The 26,867-nt window shown below is 31.7% G+C and overlaps 1 protein-coding gene across 6 annotated transcripts in view; it reads left to right on the top strand.

Annotated features, from left to right (window-relative positions):
* PRKDC (protein kinase, DNA-activated, catalytic subunit) overlaps positions 1-26,867 on the top strand; it is a 166,408-nt gene that overhangs the window by 5,547 nt on the left and 133,994 nt on the right. For 4 of the 6 annotated variants that reach the window (XM_074277974.1, XM_074277964.1, XM_074277954.1 and 1 more), the window contains exons 2-21: positions 1,716-1,792; positions 1,889-1,981; positions 2,582-2,656; positions 3,816-3,924; positions 4,417-4,529; positions 4,622-4,721; positions 9,203-9,258; positions 9,356-9,386; positions 9,907-10,064; positions 12,344-12,490; positions 12,913-13,077; positions 13,455-13,623; positions 14,118-14,167; positions 15,530-15,667; positions 16,958-17,110; positions 18,806-18,921; positions 19,400-19,559; positions 22,990-23,076; positions 23,782-23,901; positions 24,161-24,320. In XM_074277974.1, the coding sequence (XP_074134075.1) occupies positions 1,716-1,792; positions 1,889-1,981; positions 2,582-2,656; positions 3,816-3,924; positions 4,417-4,529; positions 4,622-4,721; positions 9,203-9,258; positions 9,356-9,386; positions 9,907-10,064; positions 12,344-12,490; positions 12,913-13,077; positions 13,455-13,623; positions 14,118-14,167; positions 15,530-15,667; positions 16,958-17,110; positions 18,806-18,921; positions 19,400-19,559; positions 22,990-23,076; positions 23,782-23,901; positions 24,161-24,320 (2,277 nt within the window). Of the gene's footprint in view, positions 1-1,715; positions 1,793-1,870; positions 1,982-2,581; positions 2,657-3,815; positions 3,925-4,416; positions 4,530-4,621; positions 4,722-9,202; positions 9,259-9,355; positions 9,387-9,906; positions 10,065-12,343; positions 12,491-12,912; positions 13,078-13,454; positions 13,624-14,117; positions 14,168-15,529; positions 15,668-16,957; positions 17,111-18,805; positions 18,922-19,399; positions 19,560-22,989; positions 23,077-23,781; positions 23,902-24,160; positions 24,321-26,867 lie in introns of those variants that run through there. The other 2 variants (XM_074277981.1, XM_074277990.1) reach the window with 2 other exon arrangements.

Below are 26,867 nucleotides of genomic sequence, written 5' to 3'. Positions count from 1 at the left end.
ACTTGGGCCTCTTCCTTAACCCTCTAAATGTTCTAGGCAGTTTTCTAAGACTGCCAGATGGATTGAAGTTCAGAGACTATAAGTTACAAAGTGGTGATCTGCATTAGGAGGAGTTTCCCCCCTGAGAATTATGTGCTAATGAAGTATCTAAACCAACCTTTATTTCTGTCTCCATTCTAATTTGTGTTTTACCTAAAGTTAGTAAACCTTTTTATGTGATTATGTGTTTTATTTTATGTGACATATAGCCTGTGTATCATGATGTTGCACTTAAAGCACTCATCTTGATTTCTGAAGAAGGCTTAATGTGTTTAAACGCTGTATGACATTTCCCCTCCAAGTATCCTCCGGGATATCTAGTGATTTTAGTGAGATTCTTTAGAAAACCAAGAAAACAAAAATATTCTTTAAAATTAAATATAAATAAAATATATTTAGTTGTTTTTTTTTTTTTGTCTTTGTACAGCAGCTTTAGTTTGAGTTTATACTAGGTTTTTTTCCCCTCGATATCATTTTTGTTTTCAGCTCTGAATTCTTCTCTTCACCATTGAGGAAACAAGAAAAACAAAACTTTTGCAAACATGTATAGTTAAGTAATAAAAACCGCCCAAATCAGCTATGTCCAAAAAAAAAAATGTTCTGAGTCCATCAATGCTCTATCAAGAGAGTGAATATCAAGTTTAATTGGAAGTTCTTTGGAATCATGGAATCATTATTATGTTAATCAGCGATCTTAAGTCTGTTAAAATTGTTTGTCTTTACTGTATCATTGTTATCTTATAATTTGTTCTGGTTTTACTCTTTTCACTTTGTATCAGTTCATATAAGTATCAGGTTTTTCTGAAACTATATCCTCTTCATCATTTCTTACAGCACAATAACAGTCCATCATATTCATATCACATAACTTTGTCCAGTCTTTCCACAATTGATGGGAATCCCTATGGTGTCTAATTCTTTGGTACCATGAAAAGAGCTACTATAAATACTTTTTTACATACATGTCCTTTTCTTTGACATGTAAACCTAGTATCAGTATTTCTGGGTAAGAAGAGGTAAGCATAGTTTAATAACTTTTTGGGCAGAGTTTAAATTGATCTCCAGATTGGCTAAATCACTTCATAGATCCATCAACTACATGATACTCGTTTTCCAATGACCCCTCTGTATTTCTCATTGATTTTTGTATTAACCACTTGCATTTAAATAATTTTTAAATTTAAATTTAATTTAAAAAATTTTATTTATCTCATCCAAAATAATTACTTATGAAATGTCTATTACACAAATATTATTCCTATTTTTAAGTGATAAGTGAGACTCAGAGAAATAAAATTAATACCCTAGAATTACAGTTAATAATAGTACCAGAAGTTAATTCCTATCTAGTTCTCTTTCCTTTTTCCATTGCCTGCAAAGTACTAAAAAATCATATTCAAATTTTGAACTTTTCTAAGAAATTACTGAGTGGATGAGATAACAGTGACAGAAAATTTCTACGACCTAATATAACAAAGTCACTGCATTTAAAATTAAGACAAATTTTTCTCTGTAATCTGATCACAAAAATATTAAGAAATTTAACCAAGATTATTTTTTATTCCTTTCTAGCTTTTAAAAAATGCTAATATATTTCTTCTTCTTGACAGTAGGTGTATGATTTACAGAGTACTTCCTAGGAACTTTCTTAATGACTTACTGTGTTCTTTGTGCAGCTTTACAGACTTCCTTGATTTTTTCCAAGGAGTTTGGTTTACTTGTATTTATTCGAGAATCTCTAAGCATTGAAGAAGTAAGTTAAAATTTTTTTTGTCTTTGCATATTTCTCTATATTGGAAAAGCTCAATTTTCCATTTTAAAATAAATACAGATGTTCTTTTTATTCTAGTTTCGGGATTGCAGAGAAGAAGCTTTAAAATTTTTATGCATTTTTTTAGAAAAAATTGGCCAGAAAATTGAGCCTTATTCTCTTGGAATTAAGGTAAGAAAAAAAAAATTTAGTTGAAATTTGCCTTCTTATAAAAATGTTTTGTTTTCTAAACAATTTGAACATAGGTTTTTGTTATGTTTTTCTCTTTGGGAAATTTCCTCACTTACATATTTTTAACATTAAAAATTAAGTGATTATGACATTTTTTTAGTTTTTTCTTTGATCTTTTCATTATTTAAAAATTGAAGATATGTTGAATATAATTGTGTGCATCTGAGATATGTGTATTTATGCACACACATATACATGTGTATGTACACATGTGAGTTTTAAAAATACTTCTAAAAAACTTTTGTTTTTTGCTAGATCACAAAATGGTCCAAAAGAAAAATACATAGTGATTTCTATAATAGGTCATATCCATCTTCCATTTTAATCCAGTATTTTGGTTTTCACAATGGCCCCAAGGAACATATTGTATTTGTCTCATGTGCACCTCATATTCTTGATGTTAAAATGCAATTTTTAGTGATTAAAAGTATATTCATAATGTAAGTTCATGTTACTTTTCTCTGTGATCTAATTTGATTCATCACTGAATCTTGATTCTTCCAGCTTGTTGATGGTTTTGGTGTCTCATTTTAAACCTAGAGCGTGTGTACCAGTGTTTACACAAAAGATAAAGCTGCAAAATGTAAGATTCCAGCCCTGGAGCTTCTAATTCAGGTAATCCTTTTATTTATAAGAGCATTAATATTAGGTCATATGTTTGATATATGAAGTAGAAAAGTTGTGAATTTTGTTTGGGTTAGAGGGGGTAGAAAGAGCATTGTAATAGATTGCAACTCTAATGAAAACTTAATTCAGAAAATATGCCCATTTATCAAGTTTTTCTATTCCTTGCACCTTGATAACTTGTCTTCTAATACTTCCTTAGAATAGCGGAATTAGAAGTTGAGTTCTTAGTGGAGTAAAGGGAACTTCATGGATTTTTATTAATCTCTGTGAAAGTGAAAGTTGGTTTAATTTATCCAGAAGTTCCAAAAATTACCTATTTATTTCATTGTGCTCTATGGGGATCAATAGAATTAAAACTGGCTAAAATTCTTAGAAGTGATCAGATCCAGTTTTCTCCTTTTGAAGGTGAAGAAACTGGAGCCCATAACCAGAGGGGTTGTGATTTGTAGGCCACATAAGTAGGAAGTTATGGAGCCTGAATTTGAACCTGGGTCTTTGACTTCAAATTCAGTATTCTTCCCATGACTATCTTTCTGAATCCTAGCAGGTGGAGTGCTAGGGAACTCTGCTCTCATCTGTATTTTTACTTTGGTTTTAGATATTTGAACCTTAGAAACACATAAGAATTTTTTAATTAATTGAACACATACCTGAGTAGGTAAAGAGTTTTAGGGCTTCTGTAGGGTAGTATCTCTAGTCTTAGCTTCATTTTGCCAATATGGAGACTGAGGCTGAAGGAGATTAAGTAATTTGAGTATCACAGGAGTGCCATGCAGGCATTGAATTTAGAATTGGAGGATCTTGGTTTGAAATCTAGCCTTGCTAATAATCAGTGTCAGTTTGGGCAAGTAGGTCTCTGACATAAGCCTCAATTTCCTTATCTGTAAAATTTAGGATAAATTGGACTAGGTGATGTCTGAAGTCTCTTTCTGCTCTAAATCTGGGATCTTAGAACTTTCCTGATGTAATCCAGCTGATAAATAGCAAGTTAGATATAAATAACTTCAAATCAAGTGTCCTTTCTATGTCATCCTGTATCTCTAATCCATCCTTAGAGCCACACCATTCTTTACTTGACTAAATTATGAGCTGTACGTTTTTTATTTCTCATTCTTTCCTTTAACAGTGCTATTTTTTGTTTTTTCAGTTGCTCAAAACTTTGCGAAGTTCTAGATATATGGAAGAGTTCCAACTTGGAGAACTCTTTAGCAAATTCTATGGAGAACTTGCTTTGAAAACAAAAATAGCAGATACAGGTGAGAGGCTTTTCTTTTTTTTCCTACTAAATTTAAGTTATCTCTAGTGACCATTATAAAGATACGTATATGTATATAACATATGAGTTTATATACATATGTACATATATCTGATCCTTGTAAAGGAGCATATGTTTTATTTTAAAATCTGTTTATTCTGAGCAAAACATTGTTGGATTGAACCTTATAAGAAAGTTATTAAGGAATAATTGTTCACTTTTTAATGATTGTTCTTTGGAATATTTTAAGTAAGGATTTCTTTGACAAATTTTTCAAGGCTTTTAAAATATTTTTTCTCCAACAATTAATTTGGACAAGTCTTTTTAAGAATAAATCTGTTGTGTCAAGTTCAAGCTAAGTGTGCTTGTATGTCTTCTGTAGTTTGATTATTAGGGTAAAACTGAATTTATTTTGTATATGTTACTTTTGTAACATTTTAGTTACCAATATATTTCATTTTTATTTTATTTTATTATTATTATTATTTTTTAGTATTAGAAAAGATATATGAGCTCCTGGGAGTCTTAGGGGAAGTACATCCTAGTGTTATGGTGAACAACTCAGAAAAACTCTTCCGTGCTTTCTTAGGTGAACTAAAAACCCAGGTGAGACATGACAAATCACAAAATTTGAGCAATCCCATTTTTCAAAAACATGGTTGCATTTTAATGTTACTCCTTTAAAATCTTTCTTCCAGATGACATCAACAACCAGAGAGCCTAAACTCCCTGTGGTAGCAGGATGCCTGAAGGGATTATCTTCACTTATGTATAACTTTACTAAATCCATGGATGAAGGTAAGTCATTCACTTAAACACTAAGACTCTACTCTGTGCAAGGAACTGAAGATAAAAAACAAAGAGAAAAATAGCCCAATCTTTACAAAGCATTAGGAGATTTGGGGAAAGGGAGCTTGTGGGAATACAATATGTGCATAGATAAATAAAATTTCTGGAGGGAAAATGGTGGGAGGATGAGGGGGAGGAATAAGCTTAGAAGAGGTTTCCTGTGAAAGGTGACATTAAACTGAGCCTTAGTACAAGTAGCTAAGATTCTTTTTTTTTTTTTTTTTTAATATATTTTTTTTTATTATATATATTTTTTATAATATTATCCCTTGTATTCATTTTTCCAAATTATCCCCCCCCTCCCTCTACTCCCTCCCCCTGATGATAGGCAATCCCATACATTTTACATGTGTTACAATATAACCTAGATACAATACATGTGTGTAAATACCATTTTCTTGTTGCACAATAAGCATTAGATTCCGAAGGTACATGTAACCTGGGCAGACAGATATTAGTGCTAACAATTTACATTCACTTCCCAGTGTTCCTTCTCTGGGTGTAGCTACCTCTGTCCATCATTGATCAACTGGAAGTGAGTTGGCTCTTCTTTATGTTGAAGATTTCCACTACCATCAGAATATATCCTCATACAGTATTGTTGTTGCAGTGTACGGTGATCTTCTGGTTCTGCTCATTTCACTCAGCATCAGTTGATTTAAGTCTCTCCAAGCCTATCTGTATTCCTCCTGCTGGTCATTTCTTACAGAGCAATAATATTCCATAACCTTCATATACCATAATTTACCCAACCATTCTCCAACTGATGGACATCCATTCATCTTCCAGTTTCTAGCTACAACAAAAAGAGCTGCCACAAACATTTTGGCACATACAGGTCCCTTTCCACTCTTTAGTATTTCTTTGGGATATAATCCCAGTAGTAGCGCTGCTGGGTCAAAGGGTATGCACAGTTTGATAACTTTTTGGGCATAGTTCCAAATTGCTCTCCAGAATGGCTGGATTCTTTCACAACTCCGCCAGCAATGTATTAGTGTCCCAGTTTTCCCACATCCCCTCCAACATTCATCATTATTTGTTCCTGTCATCTTAGCCAATCTGACAGGGTGTAGTGGTGTCTCAGAGTTGTCTTAATTTGCATTTCTCTGATCAGTAGTGATTTGGAACACTCTTTCATATGAGTGGATATAGTTTCAATTTCTTCATCTGAGAATTGTCTGTTCATATCCTTTGACCATTTATCAGTTGGAGAATGGTTCGGTTTCTTATAAATTAGGGTCAGTTCTCTATATATTTTGGAAATGAGACCTTTGTCAGAACCTTTGCTTTTAAAAATATTTTCCCAATTTGTTACTTCCCTTCTAATCTTGTTTGTATTAGTATTGTTTGTACAGAAACTTTTTAGTTTGATGTAATCAAAATCTTCTATTTTGTGATCAATAATGATCTCTAGTTCTCCTCTGGTCATAAATTCCTTCCTCCTCCACAGGTCTGAGAGGTAGACTATTTTCTGTTCCTCTAATCTATTTATTATCTCACTCTTTATGCCTAAATCATGGACCCATTTTGATCTTATCTTGGTATATGGTGTTAAGTGTGGATCCATATCTAATTTCTGCCATATTAATTTCCAGTTTTCCCATCAGTTTTTTCCAAATAATGAATTTTTATCCCTAATGTTGGTATCTTTGGGTTTGTCAAAGATTAGATTGCTATAGATGTACCCTTTTTTGTCCTTTGTATCTAATCTGTTCCACTGATCTACTGGTCTATTTCTTAGCCAATACCAAATGGTTTTGGTGACTACTGCTATATAATATAGTAGCTAAGATTCTTAAAAGATACAAATGAAGAAAGGGAGTGTATTTTATTTTATTTGCAAATTTAATTTTAATTTATGAAATAAATTAAAACAATCCAAACCAAAATAGAATCCAACCTTTGGATTATATCAAATAGTTGTGATGATAACAGGGCCAAAAAATTATATTCATTATAAGCTTGAGGTATTTTTGTATTTCTTCTATATTTCAGTAACAGTATAATAAAAAAGATTATATATGTATGATTTCTTTATCAAGTTAAGTCCTTTTGCAATCTTTGGATTATATCAAATAGGTGTGATGATAACAGGGCCAAAAAATCATATTCATTATAAACTTGAGGTATTTCTGTATTCTTTATTTCAATAACAGTACAATAAAAAAAGATTATGTATGAAACTACAAACAAAAATGCCCCTGATACCATTAGACACAAATAGGTATATACATAATGTGAAATTATTCTCATACATCTATCAGTTCTTTTTCTAGATGCAGATAGTGTCTTCTTTCACATATCTATTATAATTAATTTGGGTATTTATAATAGACAAAATAAATTATTTGTTCTGAATCATTCTTAAAAGAGAATTGTTTGGGAAACAATCTTTGTAAAGGCAGGGAGACAGGAGATAGACTGCTGAATGGACCAGTAGCTAGTGGCAGTCCAATTTGGCTAGAACCCAGTGTGAGTGAAAGGAAGTAATATTAAGATAAATTGGAAGCAGATTGTAGAAGGCTTTAAATTCTATGTTAAGGATTTTGTATTTTATCTTATTTATAGAGAGCCATTGGAGTTTTTGGAGTAGGGGAGTGTGTTGCCTATTACTTAGAATATTTTGGCAACTTTGTGGTAGATGGATTGGAGAAGAAAGAAGTGGGACTTGGAAGACCAATTAGAAGGCTATTATCACAGTACATATGAGAGGAGCAAAGACCTGCACAAGGATAGTGATTATCTAAATACAAATGTGAGTTATTTGCAAGAGATATGGGGAATATGATCAATAAGTTATCAGATAGATAAAATGTTAGGGAAAAGAATAAAGGATAACTGATACTTCAAAAATGGATAACTGGAAGGATTGTAGAGAGATTATTAGAGGAGAGATGGGTTTGGGATAAAGATAAAGTCTGCTTTGGATCTGCTGATGGAATATCCAGCAGATTGTTGTAAATGTGGAGCAGTCATTGAAGAGAGGTTAGGGTAGGATATATAGATTAAGAAATTATTTGCATAGAAATGGTCATTGCAAAGAAATTGTAGAAAGAGAGAAGGGGCCAACACAGAATGGGAGGGAGTTGTTAGAGAGGGAAGTAGGAGAGAGCAACAGCCTCACAGGTGGGGTGTGGGAGATGGATGGTTTACTAAGAAGGTGCTGTCAAGTAGGAAGGGGCAGAACAGGAGCTAAGGGAGTAGATAGAGCTTTTCTATGAACAGAGGAGATAGTAAGCAAGGTCATAGAAAATGAGGACTGAAAGTATGCCATTGAATTTAGCAATTTAAAGCTCAGGGACACTTTGAATCAAGTTGTATGGTTGGAAGCTAGTTGCAAAGTATTGGTAAGGTAGATACTTTTAGGACATGTAGGTGATAAGAAGAGATATAATAGCTAGAAAGTAAGGTTGGGTTAAATGAAGTTGTTTTGTTTTTGTTTTTTAAAGGATGCAGGAGACAGGCCTGTTTGTAGGCAGGAGCAAAAGAGCCAGTATATAAGGAGAGAATAAAGATGATGGGAAGAAAGAGACAAAAAATGATGGGATGGGGATGAGAAAGCATAAGTGTACAGTTTGGGAAGAAAGACCAATGGCCTCTTCATCTGAAGAGTATAAGTGGAAGGATCATGGTAAATGAACTTTATTTTCTTAGTAAAATATGAGAAGTTCCTATCCTTGGGGGCTGGAGAGAGAATTTGGTGGAAGAGTTGGTTCTGTAAAGAAATGTGATAGAAAAGAGTGAAAGGATTCCTTTGCAACAGCAAAGTCCCTGCAGAAATTAAATAGTAATTGACCTATTTTTTTATGATTCCATGAGTTTCTACAGCAGATAGGAATAGGAATGGATATAGTAGATTGTAGAGATAAATTAAGGTTGGAGTAGGTAAAGTGTGATCAATAATGGGGCAAGGGACAGGGAACTCAAAGGTGGAAGACTTTGAATGTAGTTAGGTGCTCACTTCTAGGATTGTGATTGAAGGCAGGAAAGTGAAGCTGGTTGGAGGATCTGGAAGTCACAGTGAAGACAGAATGGGTTTGGAAAGAACATGTCAAAAGGACAGTTGATTCTGATCAGAGCAATTTAAGACTTCAGGACTGCTTAAGTAGTACCTTTCTGCTGAGGAATCTGAAGTTTGACTTTCTGTGGTAATATATAATATAGGAATGAGAGCCTAGAATTCTTGGTTTGCCTTAGGAATGTTCCTGATATTCTTCACTAAGGAGTTGGAGCTATTACTTCAGTCAAATCCTCTTGTCCTATGATAAATTACTTTGCAGTCATTTGTTAACTATTTAAAAAATTAACAACCCAATAACTAGATGTAGTTAGAAAATTCTTTAAGATTATTGGATAAAAAAAATTAAATACTATTTCCAAATACTCTTGGTTTGGACACACTTTTTTTTTTTTTTTTTTTTTTTTTTTAGATCCTCAGATGTCAAAGGAGATTTTTGATTTTGCACTGAAGGCTATCAGTCCTCAGGTAGGAGGGTATTTGTGGTTACTTTGATAATTTTGTTTTATTTAAATTAATTGTGGTGGAAAAGATTCCTTCATGGAAAGTTTTTTGTTTTAAATAGGTTGATCTGAAGAGATATGCTGTACCTTTAGGTAAGATTCTGATTTTCATTTCATTATAAATTGATTTCTTTACCAAGTTAAGTCCTTTTGCAATCTTTGGATTATATGAAATAGATATGATAACAGGGCCAAAAAATCATATTCATTATAAGCTTTTGAGGTATTTCTGTATTTATTCTATAGTAGATAGAATCTAGTGTCATCTATAGCTCTTATCACCTAAACCTTGATATTTGATACTTGTTTATTTTTCTTTTATAAGAACAGTGGCATGAGCTGAGCAAAAGCACATCTTTTTTACTTTTAGAATTTCTCTTTTGAGAACAATTAGTATTTCCATTAGTTATATTCTATTCCTATAGAAGTTTGAGGTGACTCTAAAAATTAAAGCAATTTAGCTTAGTGTAGTGGTTTTCCTCCAGCCACTAGCCTAAGCTAAAATAACAACATAGAAAAATTGGGGCCAGCTAGTGACCTGTATAGTTTTTAAAATAATTGTTTACATTTCTCTTAATTTTAAATAACATTTGCATTTTTCCTCCAATTTCAGCTGGTTTGCGCCTATTTACTTTACATGCATCTCAGTTTAGCACTTGTCTTCTGGACAACTATATTTCCCTATTTGAAATAATGTCTAAGTGGTGTGGTCACACAAATGGAGAACTGAAGAAAATTGCACACTCAGCTTTAGATTCCTTCCTTAAACAGGTACTGAAACTTCAACATCTTTTTAAAATTGCTTCAGAGACCTCAGTCTGGGTAGTGTCAGATTCCCTTACCAGGCCTATGTCTTCCTTCCCACGAAGGCCTGAATCATGAGCATAAACTGGGGCTGGGTATGATGCTATAATGAAATCAAAGGAGCCCTAAACCCTGGAGCTTTGGAGATCAGATGTATATACTTAGGACTCTTTTTTTTTTTTTTTTTTTTTTTTTAAATGAAAAGTCTTGGCATCCTCAGATTGCTGGGCTTTTATCATAAAAATATGTGTTCCTCCTCCTGGTCTCCTGATTCCTATGTTTGTGAGACTTTGAGAAATGTAACACTTGTTTACATGATAAAGGTTGCTTGCTTCTTCTGACCTTTGACTTTAGTGAATGGGCTTTTTTTCTTCATTTTCATCTGATTTTTGTTAGGATATGGGTAATGTTGGCTCAGAACTTAGAATAGGAATAAGTCAGGTGTCAGCATGTGAGTCAAGAGATGAAGGTGAGAACTAGTGTAGGTTGAGGATCCATAGTCCTCAGTATTCTCTAGGAAGGAAAAACAAGTTTTCAGAGTTTGAGGCTGGCAGTAATCAAGTTATTTGAAAATTAATGGAATTGGCTCTCAGAATACAACAGAAGCTATGACTTGAGTTAGGATTCTCATCACTGATTAAGCAATTTTTAAGGGTCAGTGATATGGTAACCAATGGGAGTACCTCAGAAAAATTTTGGTGACCAGGCTAATTAGTGAAGAAAATCAAATAGTAGAGGTAGTATGCCAATTTAAGAAGAGATGGTATTTTAAAAAATATCTTTCTGAACTAGGTGCTTAAAATTCAGAGGGTTATGAGGCTAGCATACAGAAACTATTTAATTTTCAACATAGCTGAACTATATGATACTAGTAATGGTTATAATCATATATTAAGGAGGGAAGAGGAGGAAAAATTTGTTGCTTCATCCTTTTCCTAGTTATATATCTGTCCTTAGTCAAATTTTGAAATATGTGAAATTTTTTTTGTTTCTCTTCACCTCTTGATTTTTATCCTTCCAATTTTAGTTCTTATTCCATAGGGTAACAATGCACTGATGAATGCACTCTTGACTCCTCATGTGAGCCAGTTCTAATGTCCAATGTCACGTTCTTTCCCCCCTGCTTCCTCACTATTCCTCTCAGTCAAATTTCATTTTTTCTTCTCTCTTAACTGTCTCAACTATGCTATTATCATAGAAGAATGGGAAGAGTTATAGTACAATCCCTAATGAAATGTTCATGTTCATGTTTCTTAGCATATCTCCACTAAATGGTTTATCAAGCTTCTATTTTAAGACCCTTAGTGATAGGGAAGTCACTGCCTCTTTGAACAATCTGTTCTATTTTTGGAGAATGCCAAAGAAGGTTGTTTTTTATATCAAGCTGAAATCTGCTTCTCTGTAACTTCCATCATTTACTAAGAAATTTAAAGCATAGTTCTTCCACTTAAACCTTTCTCTGGTGCCTTTTCTCAGGATGGAGGTTATCCTGGATTTTTGAAAGCTATGCCAGTGGAGGACAAGCTGTGGGTATTAGCAATACAGATCAAGCTAGAAATGTTTCATTTTTAAGGCTTGTGATCAATTATGCTTGTCACCTGAAGGCCATACTAACTAAATTCAAAAAGGCCTTTTCATCCATCACAGTAAATCATGAAGGTCATATAGAACACCCATACCAATAAAGTCACAGATTTTTTCAGTGTTATGGTGAGATTCTATATGAGATAGCTATATGAGAATCAGTTGATGCCTTAGGTTGACTTATTTTGGGGAATAGAAAATTTAGAGGAATACCATAAGCTTGAATATTTAAATGGTTGTCATATGAAAAAAAACTAGTCTTTTCCACATAGCCATAAGACAGAGTTAATGAATAGAAGTTGTAGGAACAGTGATTAATTTTAAAAGGTTATTTTTAACAATTAGAACTACCCAAAAACATAATGGATTTCTCTAAAGGCATTGAGCTCCCTCCCTTTCTTTGAAAAGGCTTATAGACTTTATAACTACTTGTTGAAGATTATTATAAAGGGGATTGAACTAGACAATATTTTTAGGTCACTTTCAAGCCTTGGTTTTTGCAATTTTGTGATTGTATAATTTAGGAAAGAGTAAATATAACAGTGCAACACTTACAAAAGTAAATATGAATACAGTTTATACATTTGGAAATATATAGCTTTTATTTGGAGTTGATACACCATTCAAATTGAAAAATATAACTGTTAATTATCTAATTTCAGGTTTCTTTAATGGTAGCCAAAGATGCAGAAGCACATACAAACACCCTTCGGTACTTCACAGAACAGTTCTATGGAATCATCAGGAATGTGGATTCAAGTAGTAAAGAATTATCCATTGCCATTCGCGGATATGGGATGTTTGCAGGAGTATGTCTCACTGAATTGCCTTACCTTTTTACTATCTTTCATAATGGTAGAAGTATAGAGGAATATAGCTGTTCAAATACTTGTTCTAAGTAATTGTTTGTCATTTTGAAATTTATGAAACAAAGTTAAAATTCAAACAAGGTTATAGAAATAACTGTGTGACTAGAAAGAAGACTTTATTCTAAAATACTCAGATTTCCTGTAGTGAAAAATAGAGAATTCTCCATAGAACATCTTGGGAGTGCTTTATTAATAATAATTAACTGATTTTAAATGAGAGGTTTTTCTACATATTACTAAATTTGGCAATCTTCAGGTTGTGGTAATATGTTTCTGTATTTCATAGTGTATATTAAATATTGTATCCCAAGAATATAGGGAGGTTAATAAATACTAATTTTTTGTTTTTATTCTCATTAAAGCCTTGTAAATCTATAAATGCAAAGGATGTTGACTTCATGTATATTGAGCTCATTCAGCGCTGTAAGCAAATGTTCCTCACTGAAACAGATACTATAGATGACCACATGTACCAGCTCCCAAGTTTTCTCCAGTCTATTGCAAGCATCTTGCTTCACCTTGATACTGTAAGTGAACTATTTATTGTTGTTGATATTGTCATGTCTTCTCAGTCCAAGCAGAACAAGTCTAATCCCTCTTCCAGATAAAGGCCATTTAGATATTTGAAGACAGCCATCATGTGCCAAACCAAGCTTTTTTGTAAACCTCCAGTTACTTTGTGTATCTTAAAAAAAAATTGATTCTTTCAGTAGAATAAGACCTGTCAGTTTATTTTGCTTTCAATAACCACAATGATAGAAATAAAACCTAGTGGAATAAAAATTATATTTGGCTAATCCTATCTTGAACTACCTTAAAGTTTGAATTATTTGACTGCAATCAACTACTTTACTTAACTTAATTTTAAAGTTTACTATTAGCTGAATTCCTCTGTCTTTTGTAGGTTCCTGAGGTGTACACTCCAGTTCTTGAGCGTCTAATAGTGGTTCAAATAGACAATTTTCCACAGTACAGTATTAAAATGCAAACAATCTGTTGTCGAGCTATAATAAAAGTTTTTCTCGCTTTGGCAGAAAAGGGACCAATTCTCTGGAATTTTATTAGTACTGTGGGTAAGTTTTGGATATTTTATTTTCCTTTTTTTTTTATGATTATGAGAAATCTTATATACATACACACATTATGGATTTTTCAATTAAAAAACAAGCCAGTTGCCCAGTTAGAGAGCTTCAATGTTACTTTTGTGTGTCATTAATTATTTGTAGAACAGATGACACAGACTCTATTTCTTGTTTAGGGCTACATTGCTATTTCATAGAATAAGTTAAACAACAAATATTTGTTAAATATCTCCTGTGTGCACAGCAATATACTAGAATACAAGGGGATGAAAAGTTAAAAGTTTCTGCCCTCAAGGAGCTTAGTATAATCTCATATAACAGACCAATATTATTAACAAAAAGAACTTAACATTATATTCTCTGATTGAAAATGTTGATAATGATTAAGGTGAAATAGGAAAATAGATTTGTGTCTCAAAAATGGTTTTGTTTGTTGACTTTATATGTATTTTGATCTTTTTAAATTTATTTTTTAATTTTTTTAGTGCATCAGGGCTTAATCAGAGTATGTTCCAAACCAGTCATCCTTCAAAAGGTAAATTGTGAAACAGATATTTTAAAATATGTGTTGCTGGAACTCTTAAATATGTGAATGGCCTTTGATCATTTGGGGGGTTCCCTCCAGTGATGCAGATTGCAATCCTTTCTGTCCTCATTTATGTTCTCCCAGAAGTTTGCCACACAGGGTGTTCAGTTAGTGTACTGGAGGTCTTCCTTGCTTTCTTTTGATTTTGTGATAATACAGTGAAACATTCTGGCCATCTACCAGATGGCCCCTTTTCTATTATTACCACATAACCAACTCATTTCTCTTTATGTCATACAATTCCTTAATGATGTCTTTTATTCCTGTTCTTTACATTTGCTCATTGGTTGTATGTTGCAGTCTGCTTACATTCATCTAGTCTCTTTCCAGTGGTCTTTGATGCTCATTCTCTTTTTGTTTTTCAAAGGCAGGAATGGTCTAGATCTTACTGCCATACAACACTGATAAAATGACTATGTTGTAAAAATATTTATGGGAAGCTTGGGTTCAGTAAAAGTACTTTGTAATTTCATGCAAATAATCTAGTCTGTTTTCCTTTTCATCTCTTGTTAGTTTTGGTAACTTAAATATGTTTGTGAGATTTTTAGTATTTTATACTAAATCTGGTGTTAACACTATGTATTATGCGTTTTATTAATTATTAACTATAACAGGCTAAAAAATTGTACGGTATTTTGATTAATGGGCACATTTGTGATGTGTTGGAAAGTATCAAACAATAACTTTATGCTTACTATAAAGACATTTTGACCCCACACAAAAAATAGGCTTTTTGAAAAATTCTTGACCAACACATGAAAATATTTCATCCAAAAGACTTTCTTTTCTCTTTCTACTCATCCCACTTAAGAGTTGTGATTTTTTTTTAAACTGTAAATTTAGGATTTTAGTTTATTTTTATTAAATTTCATCTTATTAACGGTCTATCATTTTAGCTTCTTGAAATCTTTTTGCAACCTTTTTCTTTTATCCATTGTGTTAGCTGTTCCTTTCAGTTCCTTGTCATCTGCAAAGTTAACAAGCAATATCTATAACTTTATCTGAACAATTGATAAAATATGTTTAACAGAATAAGGCAAAGGATAAACACCTATATTATTTCACTAAGGCCTCCTTCTAGGATAGCACTGATTCATTAATTGATGTTCTTTAGTTCTATTTCTTTAGCTTTTTCCAATTTTCCCAATAGAACTGTAACCTAGTTCATATCTCTCTGTATGGTATACAATGATTTTATTAAAGTCTTTGTCAGAAAGATTGTGTTCAGTTACATGTTTTATAGTTGTTTCTTCCAATGCTTATTAATATTATTCTGTAGTAAATAACATAAATATGTAATTTTATTTTTAGGAGGCCTTTGGTAAGGAGGTTTCTGAGTCTGAAGAGTATCCTGCATCTGGGGAGGTTAAAACAGGAAAATGGAAAGTACCTACATGTAAGGACTATTTAGATCTTTTCAGAAATCTACTGAGCTGTGATCAAATGAAGGTAAAAATAGCATTGAAACCATGAAAAGAATCTTTTTTTGTTTTAATAATTTTGAACTTGGAGATAAATATTAAGATCTAGGTTGTGTCTTGTCTTTGTATTTTTCTTCAATTTTTTTCAATTCATATTCTGCTGCCTCTCCAGATTTATCTTGATTACTTTATCTTGTCTTTCACTATTAGTATTTCCTTTATATATCTTGTCTCATTGAAGATATCCAAAAATTCCATAGTGCAGTGGTTAGTGTGAGAAGTAAATGTTGGTATTTTTTGTTGTGATGTTCCATTAGGGAAAAAGATGAAATTATTATACATGTGATATTACAGATAGTGATTTCCTACTAATTTAAGATACTATTCAGGCTTCATAGCTAGAGTATTTCATTAGTGAAAAGTAATAGAGAACTGACAAAATTTGAAGGGGTAAAAAATAAGAAAATTATTCCTAAAAGGAGCATATCAAGCAAGATATTTAAAAAATTTTAATGACAATAATAAATTTTAAAGGTAAACAAATTTTAAATAATTTGAACTGTCTTTATGCTTGATTTTATAAAATTTGGGTGTTTATTTTTGTTGATGATTTAGAATAACAGATAATTTATAATGATTCTAAATTTAAAACAAAAAATTACAAAAAGAAGTAATGAAAAAAGTTTTAGTCCAACTTTTAAAAAGCAATATTTTAACTTACCTTATTTCTATTTTCTCAATTAAAGTACTTATTGCTCTTGGATAGGTCGAGCGAATATAATAAAGATGACAATACTACCTAAACTAATCTATTTATTTAGTGCTATACCAATCAGACTCCCAAGAAGCTATTTTAATAACCTAGAAAAAAATAACATCAAATTTCATTTGGAAGGGACAGCTAGGTGGCGCAGTGGATAGAGCACCAGCCTTGAGTTCAAATCTGGTCTCAGACACTTAACACTTCCTAGCTGTGTGACCCTGGGCAAGTCACTTAACCCCAGCTTCGGGGAGGGAGGGGGATTTCATTTGGAAGAACAAAAGATCAAGAATTTCAAGGGAATTAAGGGAAAAAAAATCAAATGAAGATGGCTTGGCTGTACCTGATCTAAACTAGATTATAAAGCAGTAGTTACCAAAACCATTTGGTATTAGCTAGGAAATAGGCTAGTTGATCAGTGGAATAGGTTAGGTTCAATTAAAATACTTTTTTTTTTTATATAAGGGAAATGCATTTTTTATATTTATGGAAAACTTCTTTGGTATTCATACATACATTTTGGGATTCAAGCTCTCTTTATTTTTCCTTATTCCAAAGGACTCTCTTCTAGCAGATGAAACATTTCTGTTAGTGAATTCACCTCTTCAGTCTCTGAATCATTTGCTATATGATGAACTTATAAAGTCAATTTTGAAGATTGTTGAGAAATTAGATCTTAAACTAGAAAAGCAGAATGTTGGCGATCAGGAGGTAAGAACTGTTCCATTCTTTTAGCTCTGCAACTTGTCTGTAACTGTAACTTCATGCTGCTAGTAATCCCTCTCTTTGTTTCTCATAAATAAAATGGAGACAGTAAGATTTACACCCTTACATTGTAGGGTTGTTTAGAGGAAAGTATTTGATAAAACCTTAAAGTTTCTTTGTTATATATTAATTTTGTATTGTATGTTATATTTTTTGATGCAAAGCTTTTTTTACATCTTAACATTTGAATATTCAGAAATTAAACTATTAGCATTTACATAGCATTTTAAGATGGTATGACAGATCTCATTTTGATAAATGAAAAAAAATCCATATATTTAGATTATGAAATATTTGAAAAATCATGGTGGTGTGATATATTAGTTTAGGTATAATCTTAGATTTAGCATAGCTGAATATGGAGGAAAACATTATGTTTAAAAGTAATTGTTCTGTATATTAAAAACCATGGGAAAATTTTTTGACAACAAATTTGTCTGATAGTTCTAACAGTAGCAGGAAGTGATGCTAAATAATTCTTATTAGGCATAAAATAGATTTAGCAAATAAGATAGCATGTGCAAAGCATTGTACACATCTTAAAATGCTGTTATTTTTAGTTTTCTGAAAAATCCAGATGTTAAGATAGGATGGAAGTTTTGCATAGAAAAACGCAGCATAGTAGTTGCAACATGACAGTGGTTTGGTCTTTTCTTCTCAGGTATCTTTGGAGAGGAGAAAGGGGATATTATTTTAAATTACTGGGTTAGGAGTTGGGCGATTTCAGGTGAAAAATTTAACCATGACATGGTTAGCTGAAGTTTAAAAAAAATAAGCACATATGTTTTAAGGTTAATTTGATTTAGAGTAATAGTAATTATGAGAATTTTTTTAGACAAAAAATATATTAAAAGTTTGCAGCTTATTTTTTAATTCTTCATATCATATCATCTATCATAGGTTCAGGGTTCTTGCTATTAATTGCTAAACTTTTGTATTATAGCTCTGATCAGTCTATATTCTATTTATTCAAAGGATTATAACCTCATAATCTCTGGTAAATAGTGACATTTTTATTTAGTGGCAACTCTTTCAAATCTCAGTTATGGTCCTTGAATCTTGGCGAATGTTTTTAATGTAAGATTATTACAGTAAAATATTTTTGATGACTTGCTTTATTATATTTTAAAATTTATGTACATTGGAATGATTCCTTATATCTGCAAAGAAAAAGACCCAGTATAAAATTGTTCTTGTTTCCACTACGGCCTAATATAGAAAAAGTATTGTGGCTCAGAAGATCTAGGTTGTGTCTTGTCTTTGCTATTTACTGGTTTTGTGAATTTTTAGGCAAATCACTTAGTTCCATTAGACTTTAGTTGCCTCATCTAGAAATTATAGTGGTTAAATGGCTTTTTGATGATATTATTTTTCCTTTTTTAAAAAATTCTCTAGTAATATATTTTTTCATTAAAGCCCCATTTTGATAATTCATGACAAGGAAGTAGCCCTGGTTTTCATTCAGCTAAGAAACTAGAATCTTTTCAATAACGGGGTTCTAGAGAAAGTAAAGACAGCTCATTGGGCAGAAAAGGTATAGTCATGTCCTCCTACCCTCAAGCACGTTTTTCTTGAGGCCTTCTATATAGTAAGAGCTCAATAAATATTGGATTGGATGAATGGTACAATGATATTTTTCAGGATGAGAGTGAAGCTAGTGGTGTATGGGTAATTCCAACCTCAGATCCAGCTGCAAACTTGCATCCTGCTAAACCTAAAGATTTTACTGCCTTCATTAATCTGGTGGAGTTTTGCAGGTATTTTTTTAGCTACTTGTTTAAGTGTGAAATACTATTATTAAATTATATTTATATTATGTATATTTATATTTATAGATTACATTAAATACTATTATAAAAGTACTATTATAATGTAGCATAACAAGCATCCAGAGCCTTGCAATTGATTATTTAAAATAATTTTAGAATATTAATCATTAAGATAAACAATTTAATATACTTAAAGCAGCCTAAAGTTTGAAGGTTTGAATGGACAGTTTTTTGGTATCAGCCATTTTTCTTTCTATAGTTCAGAATAGTGCTGAAGTACTAAATGGAAAGGGTGATAAAATTTCTTCACACACATTTCCCTTAGGTCTGTCAATTGTCATACTTACATAATGAAATAGATTGGTTCCAAGTTATGTCCCTCATAATTTCAAAATTTGGATAAAAAATACTTGTGCTAAAGTATGTTCCCACATACATGTTTACGTATATGTATTATTTTTTGCAGAGAAATCCTTCCTGAGAAGCATATTCAGTATTTTGAACCATGGATATACTCATTTGGATATGAGTTGATTTTACAATCTACACGATTACCTCTCATTAGTGGATTCTACAAATTACTTGCTATTGCAGTAAGAAATGCCAAAAAATTAAGATACTTTGAGGTGAGATATTTATAAGGAATTTCATTGTTTTACAGATGTCATAGAATTTTAACATATGTTCTATTTATATTCATTGTTACTCAATATAGTAAGAATTCACATCAATGAAATATCAGATTTCATGAGTTTTTGCTTGGGTTCTAATTTCTTTGTAAAGCATTTCTACTGAGTATTCCTTTGATGAACTAGTTTGTATATATGTGTAATTTTTATTAATATATAACTATTCCATATTTTGTTTTTTTAGTTTAGCAATCTTCTCTTAAGTGTAATTATGTCTGATAGTTATTTTACCCAACATGTAATATTTTATTTTGGCTTTGTTGTCATGTTCCTCAGGGATTAACTATTGGCATTTATGGTATAGATTTTTTTTTCTTCCAGGCATAAAATAAATTTATTATGAAACATTAGATTAGAATTTCAAAGCTGGTTAGTAACAAAGTCTACACCGCTTTCCTGCAGAATCTTTTCTCATGTCTGAAGTTTTTCTACATTATTCTCTCCTGGGACAACTCCCATTTTTCTGAACTCTGGTTCTCTCTTTTACTGTGTTATTTTTATCATAGCCCACTTGTGGCCATATCCCAGGGTCTCTTCTGGACTCTCTTCTCTTTCTTACTTGAAGAACTTATCAGCTCCCATGATATTAATTATTATCTCTACATCTATATATCTGGCCAGCTCTACTGAACTCCATTACATCTCTACATGTTGATTAGGTATCAGCACACATTAAGTACTGATTATATTCCAGATATTTTGCTAAGTACAGAGAATATGAAGAAGTCACAGGAAAATTATACAGGCCCACAAATAGCATTAGTCTTTTTTTCTCCCTGCATTTTATTTTGTTTTTAATTAGTAGGCATTTGTTTTCTCTCTCTTTCTTATACTCCTTCAATTTAAAAGCAAAATTGAAAAGATCTTTGGGGATTTTCTTGGTGAGGTTTTTTTTTTAATTTGTTTTTTATGTTTGGCCAAAGGGAGGAGTTTGTATTTGATTCTAATGGTAATAGGAAGCAACTGAAATTTATTTATTTTTATTTAGTATTATTTTCCATATGCATCACTTTTAGAGAGAAAAATCAGAACAAAAGGGAAAAATCAGGAGAAAGGGGGGGGAAGATGGTAATAGTATGTGTCAAACTACATTCAATTTATATAATTCTCTCTCTGAATATGGATGATGTTTTCTATTCAAAGTTATTGGGATTGCATTGCATCACTTGGGAACCGTTGAGAAGAGCTAACTCTTATCATAGTTGATGATTGCACAATCTTGCTGTCACTGTGTCCAATGGCTTCTTGGTTCTGCTTGCTTCATTCAGCGTCAGTTCATGTAAATCTTTCCAGGCTTGAAAAGACCCTTGTAACAAATATGTGTGGTTAGGCAAAAATAAATAAATAAGTTCCAAATCGTCTGTGTCCAACAATGTATATCTCATTCTGCACCTTGAACTTTACCTCTGCCTTTTAGACTCTTTAAATTAAATGTCCCACAGACATCTAGCACTTATCCATATTCAAAATAGAGTTCGTTATTTTCCTTTTCCTTTATTTCTCAAACTTACTCTTCTTCCAAATCCTCTTCTCCCCTCTTAAATTGTAATTTCCTTTAGGGCAGAGATTTTCATTTAACTCTTTATATCTCATTGCTTAGTATAGTGCCTGGCACCCAGTAGGTACTTAATAAATGTTTATGGAATTGAATTTTTTCGTCAAGGGCATTACCATTTTTTTAGTCACCTAGATTAATTATCCTGGATTCCTCATTGTCCTTCATCCCACATATACAATTGCCCACTTTGTCATTTTTTACTCCCCTAACAATTCTTGCATTTGACCTCTTTTCATCCTTCACATAGCCACCTTTGGTTCAGGTCCTCATCATCTTTCACCTGAAAGCGGTCTTCTAAGTGATTTTCCTGTCGTAAGCCTCTTAACCTTGTCAGTCCATCCTCTAGACAGTTTTTTCATACGTTCAGGTCTGACCATATTATCCCCTTCCTCAGTAAATTCCAGTGGCTATTAACCCCAGGCTTATTATATATTGTTCCCTTTCCTACACGGTGCCAGAACCACAGTAGCCTTTTCTAGTGTCCTCACATACTAATACTTTCCCTTCTAAAACATTTTTGTATGTATTCGGAATATATATAGTTGTCCTCTTCCTATTATTAGCTTCTTGAGAGCAAGGTCCTAGTTTAGTTTCGTTTTTGTTTTTCAATTCTCAGCATGTAGCACAGTAACTGGCTAATACTAGGTACTTAATAAATAAATGTTGATAGAATACTGGGCCTGGAATCATGAATATCTGAGTTCAAATGCATTTTCAGACACTTAACTGGCTGTGTGACCATGGGCAAGGAGGCACTTTACCTTTCCCAATTTCCTGAACTGGAAAACCAGAATAATAATAGCATCTCCCTTTGCATGGTGATTTTTGAGGAACACATGAAATAATATATGTATGGTGGCATATTGTAGTTATTTATGGTTATTCCCTTTTACCTTCCCCTTCTCTAATACATTACATCTTCCTAGAAATCAATTAGTGATTGAAAGATAAGTATGTATAAGTGTAATCATATGGAAAGAATCATTTTAGTGAAGTTTAAATCTCTTAATATTTTTGGACCTCAGTTTCCTTAACTCTAAATGAAGATGTTGGAAACCATGGAACTATAAGGTCCCTTTCAATTCAAAAATATGATCTTATGTATTCTTTATCCAACCTCAGAAATCTTGAGCATAAAAAATATTACAGTAAAATTTTTTTGAATGACAAAAATCTATCTTCTCTCTCCTATTTCTCTATTGCTCCAGAGAGGCAGGGATGGGAGTAGAGTGGAGAGAAGATTGTAGGATAGGGAGAAAAAAACCAAAATCTTTGTAACAAAAATAGTCAACCAAAGAATTCCTTCATTAGCTGTGTTAAAAAAAATGTCTCATTTTGTACCTTGAATTCATCATCTCTTTTATCAAGAAGTAGATAATATACTTCATTTAGTTTACAAATAAAAATAATTTTCTTTCTCTGAAAAAAAAATTGGCAACTTCAAAGCTATAGTAGGACTTCAGAGTATGAAGATTCCTTCATAAATATCCCAAAGTTCATAGTTGTCTTTCTGGTAGTAGCTGTATTGCATATATTTGTTTGAGAATACAATTGACAGAAAGCTACTACTGTGAATTAAACAGTTTTTAAAAATGAATTTGTATTTTATTAATCATAATGGAATTTACATACAAAAATGGTAATACATGTATTGCAAGATATTTATTCAGCTTACAGAAATTGTATTTTCTTATTTATTATGCTGAGTCATTTAATGAATTGGTTCACATGCAGTAACTTTCTTATGAGTTGGGAACTCCTGGGCTATTTTATTTATGTATGACATGGTTTTGTACATTATTTTGACAGGGACTAAGTCCAAAGAGCCATAAAAAATCTCCTGAAGACCCTGAAAAGTATTCTTGTTTTGCATTATTTGCAAAGTTTGGGAAAGAGGTAACTTTTTTAAAAGTTTCACACTAATTAATGACCCTGACTTCTCAAAGGTTGAACTCGTGGAGTGTAAACTTTCACAGATTCTAGCAGTTGGAGAAGCTTTAGATGTGTTACTGGTGATAGATATCTGTTACCTGAAGCTCAATTAGATTCAGAGAGATTTATAATAAAATTGGTTGGTAAATTTTTCATTTGCTGTAACTCACTGAGTTATTGTGATTTGCCTCGATGGGAATAGTATCATTGAAATCATAGATTTTTAAAAAGCTATTTTCCTATCTTGTTTTGGATTATTTTAAAATTAGCAATGTATGGAAAAAATCATAATTGCCAAGGACAGGATTCTGTTAATTATTTTAAAATTTACTTGTGAATCCAGGTGAGAATATATTAAATATCATTGGCAATTATAATGAAAGTATTTATACATTGTATCCAAATTCTCTAAATAACAAAGCTGTTATTTATCCTTTTTAATTGTCAGATTCCCTACAGCTATGATGTTATAATCTTTTCAGGTTGTTTTTTTTTTTTAATTAACTTGGGTTGTGATAAGTATTAAATTTATAGTTTAAAATCTTATGCAGAGGATCTAGAATTTATTACAAAGTGCCATAAATAGGAAAAATGTTCACTTTTAAGTATGTCCTGAGATGACATTTATTAAATATTATTTTTTGAATAATTAGTGTTATTTTATTTAAGGTATCAATAAAAATGAAGCAATATAAAGATGAACTGTTAGCCTCCTGTTTGAACTTTGTACTGTGTTTGCCACATGACATCATTGAGCTGGATATTAAAGCTTATGTACCTGCATTACAGGTTAGTGTCTGTTATAAATCAAATTACATTTTCCTTCATGATTATTAATCTTTAGAGAACCATATTAAACACAATGCTATACCCTATCCATTTGGTACAATTTGTATGTTCTTGTTGCTATAGAATTTATATATTGTAGTACTTGATAGTTTACCTTTCATATTAAAGCTGATATTTCTTTAGTTATTATTTTTAAATTTTTTCTTTGTTCTTATTGATTCTTTGTGACATTTACTTTGTTGTATATATTAATATGCAGATGGCTTTCAAATTGGGCCTAAGTTATACCCCACTGGCAGAAGTAGGTCTGAATGCCCTAGAAGAGTGGTCGTTGTACATACCAAAACATACAATTCAGCCATATTACAAAGACATTCTACCTTGCCTTGATAATTATTTGAAAACTACAGCATTATCAGGTAAGCCAAGAAAATTGGTAGCTTATAAAATTTAAATTGGAAAAGAGAATTTAGTAGTCACAAATCATTTTTAATATTCTTCTAACAGATAATTTGAGTATAATGTAAAATAGTAGAAAAATTACTATCTTGGGAGTCAGCAGACTTTTACGTTCTAGACCAGACTGTCATGAACTAGATTTTAATTTTTTAAAATAAATTTTCTATTGATAATTTAAAAAATATTACTAACACTTCTCAATGATTTGACCCTCCCCTTGACTCTCCCTTATAACAAAGGAGTTTGGTTTATTATTGATTTCTCCTTGTATACCAGTAGTACATTGGGTATTAGCCAGAACCAACATTGTACAAGCCTCCTTAGGGCCTTTGGAGGGTAAGCATTTTCACGTTTAGTTCAATGAAGCCAACATTAGTCAATTTTTAAAAAAATCATTATTCTGATATTGTTCAGTATTGTATTCCTTTATATCAAGTATCATATAAGTTGAGCTCTTAAAGGGAAAATAGAGATGATAGTTTGACTGCTCTTGTTTTATAGATGGAAAACACTAAGTTACAGAGAACTTAAGTAGATTTGATAAAGGCCACATAGAGAGGAAGTGAGTAGGGACAGTATTTGAAATGTGAGCTTTGATTCTTAACCACAGTGCCTTTCACTATATCAACAGTATTGTGGTCATTGAATCAAATGGTCTATTGTCATTGCTCATTTTATTCTGTTTCTATAAGTAATTTAATTCCTATAAGTAATATAAATTTTCTTGAATTTTGAGAAGTTGCCATTTCTTAAGAGTGCAGTAACATTTCATTACATTTGTTCCCCAGAAATTATTTAGCTGTACCCTCAATCAATGAGCATTTGCTTAGTGTTTAGCTCTTATCTGCCATAAAAGTGTTGTTTTAAATGTCTGAATACACCTGAAGCCTTTTTTTCTTCTTTGACCTTTCTGGAATATGTGCAACTAGTAGCTTTATCACTGCATCAAAAGTTCAATAACTTTTCCAGTATGTTCAAAATTGCTTTCCAAAGTAATTGGAAAAATTAACAGTTCTTTTAATGATGTCTTAACGTTTCTACTTTCCTACAACTTTGCCTCAACGTTTATTATCATCATCTTTTATCATTGCTTATTTAATGTGAAATGAAGTTTCAAAATTATTTTAATGGGCATTTTTCTTATTAGTGATAATATATTGTCATTGGTAGTTTATATTTCTTTTAAGACCTGACTATTCACATATTTTACCCCTTTAATGTTGGGAAATGGCATTTGTTCTTTATGTTACTTCCCTAAATATATCGAATGCTATTTTACATGGGAGAAATGATTTTGTTTTTATTTTTTCCTTATATTGAAGATAAAGGGGTTATACCATCTTTTTTCCTGAGTTCTTTTTAATCTATAAAAATTTATTATGTATAATATAACAGACAGAAAAAATCAAAGAAAAAATTATTATTCATTCATTGATGTCTTTAAGATTTAACAAATTCTAATTTCAACAGTCAGGACTGTTGAACCATTGTGAACCATCATGTACCATTGTGTCTAGCACAAAGTAGAATTATAGATTCCAAATTTTTAGAAGTCTTATAATTTGAAGAGACTTGACCATCTACTCTCCCTGCTTTATTGTACAGATGAGGAAATTAAGTTCTACATTGGATGAGCACCTTGACTCTTTTTATGCAACTACTTAATGTTAGAACCAGAATGAACTAGACCTTAGGTTCCATGATCCTTAGGTTGTTATAACAATCTATAAAATACAGTACTAAGTAGATAGGAGCTGATATTATTTGCACCATAAGTCATTCAAACAACTGGTTAGTTGAAGGAATGAATGAAAGAAGTTGATGTAGTAAAGCTATAAGGGGATCAAGTAATAATTTTGTTGAACTTCTACCTAGTTAGTTTTGATTGCTGTTTTTGTTAATTGTTTGTTACATTTTATGTAGGTAATCCAGTTGGTCTATTTTGTTTGAACCTTAGAATTGTGAGATTGAAAATAAGTGATAATTGTTATAGAAGAAAAAGATTTAAGAAGATTCAAAGAAGAAAAATCATTTGTGAATGAGAGAAATGGGCATACTGAGATTTTTTCTAGGAATGAAAATAAGTGTTTAGAAGGGAAATGGATGGCAATATCTATATGAAATAGAGAAATGTTTTATATTTGGTAGGAGAAAATAATTGAAAGTCAGAGTCAAATTAATTTAGTCAAAGAGAAAAGATATTATTACAATATATGTGGAAGTTAAGATCAGCAAATGAAGAAAAGTTAATGACTTTATTTTTTGATATGCACAGGAAATGCATATTATCATGGGCGATTATTATTTGTGAGGAATCACCAAAAGCTTTATAAATTTCTTAAGATATGCTTTCAATGTCCCTTTATAGTTAATCAGGAAAGATTCAAATTATTAGTTGTATTTCATGATAAAATATGAAAATTCAGATTTGTGGAGAGCTTTAATATGTGTTTTAGCATAATAATGACCAATCACATGTTAAATTTTTCAAGATTGGTGAACATTTT

This window comes from Sminthopsis crassicaudata, chromosome 1 (assembly GCF_048593235.1).
Source record: "Sminthopsis crassicaudata isolate SCR6 chromosome 1, ASM4859323v1, whole genome shotgun sequence".
Lineage (NCBI taxonomy): Eukaryota > Metazoa > Chordata > Mammalia > Dasyuromorphia > Dasyuridae > Sminthopsis > Sminthopsis crassicaudata.
The sequence above is the reverse complement of the archived record's forward strand: the minus strand, read 5'-3'. Positions and strand labels throughout refer to the sequence as shown.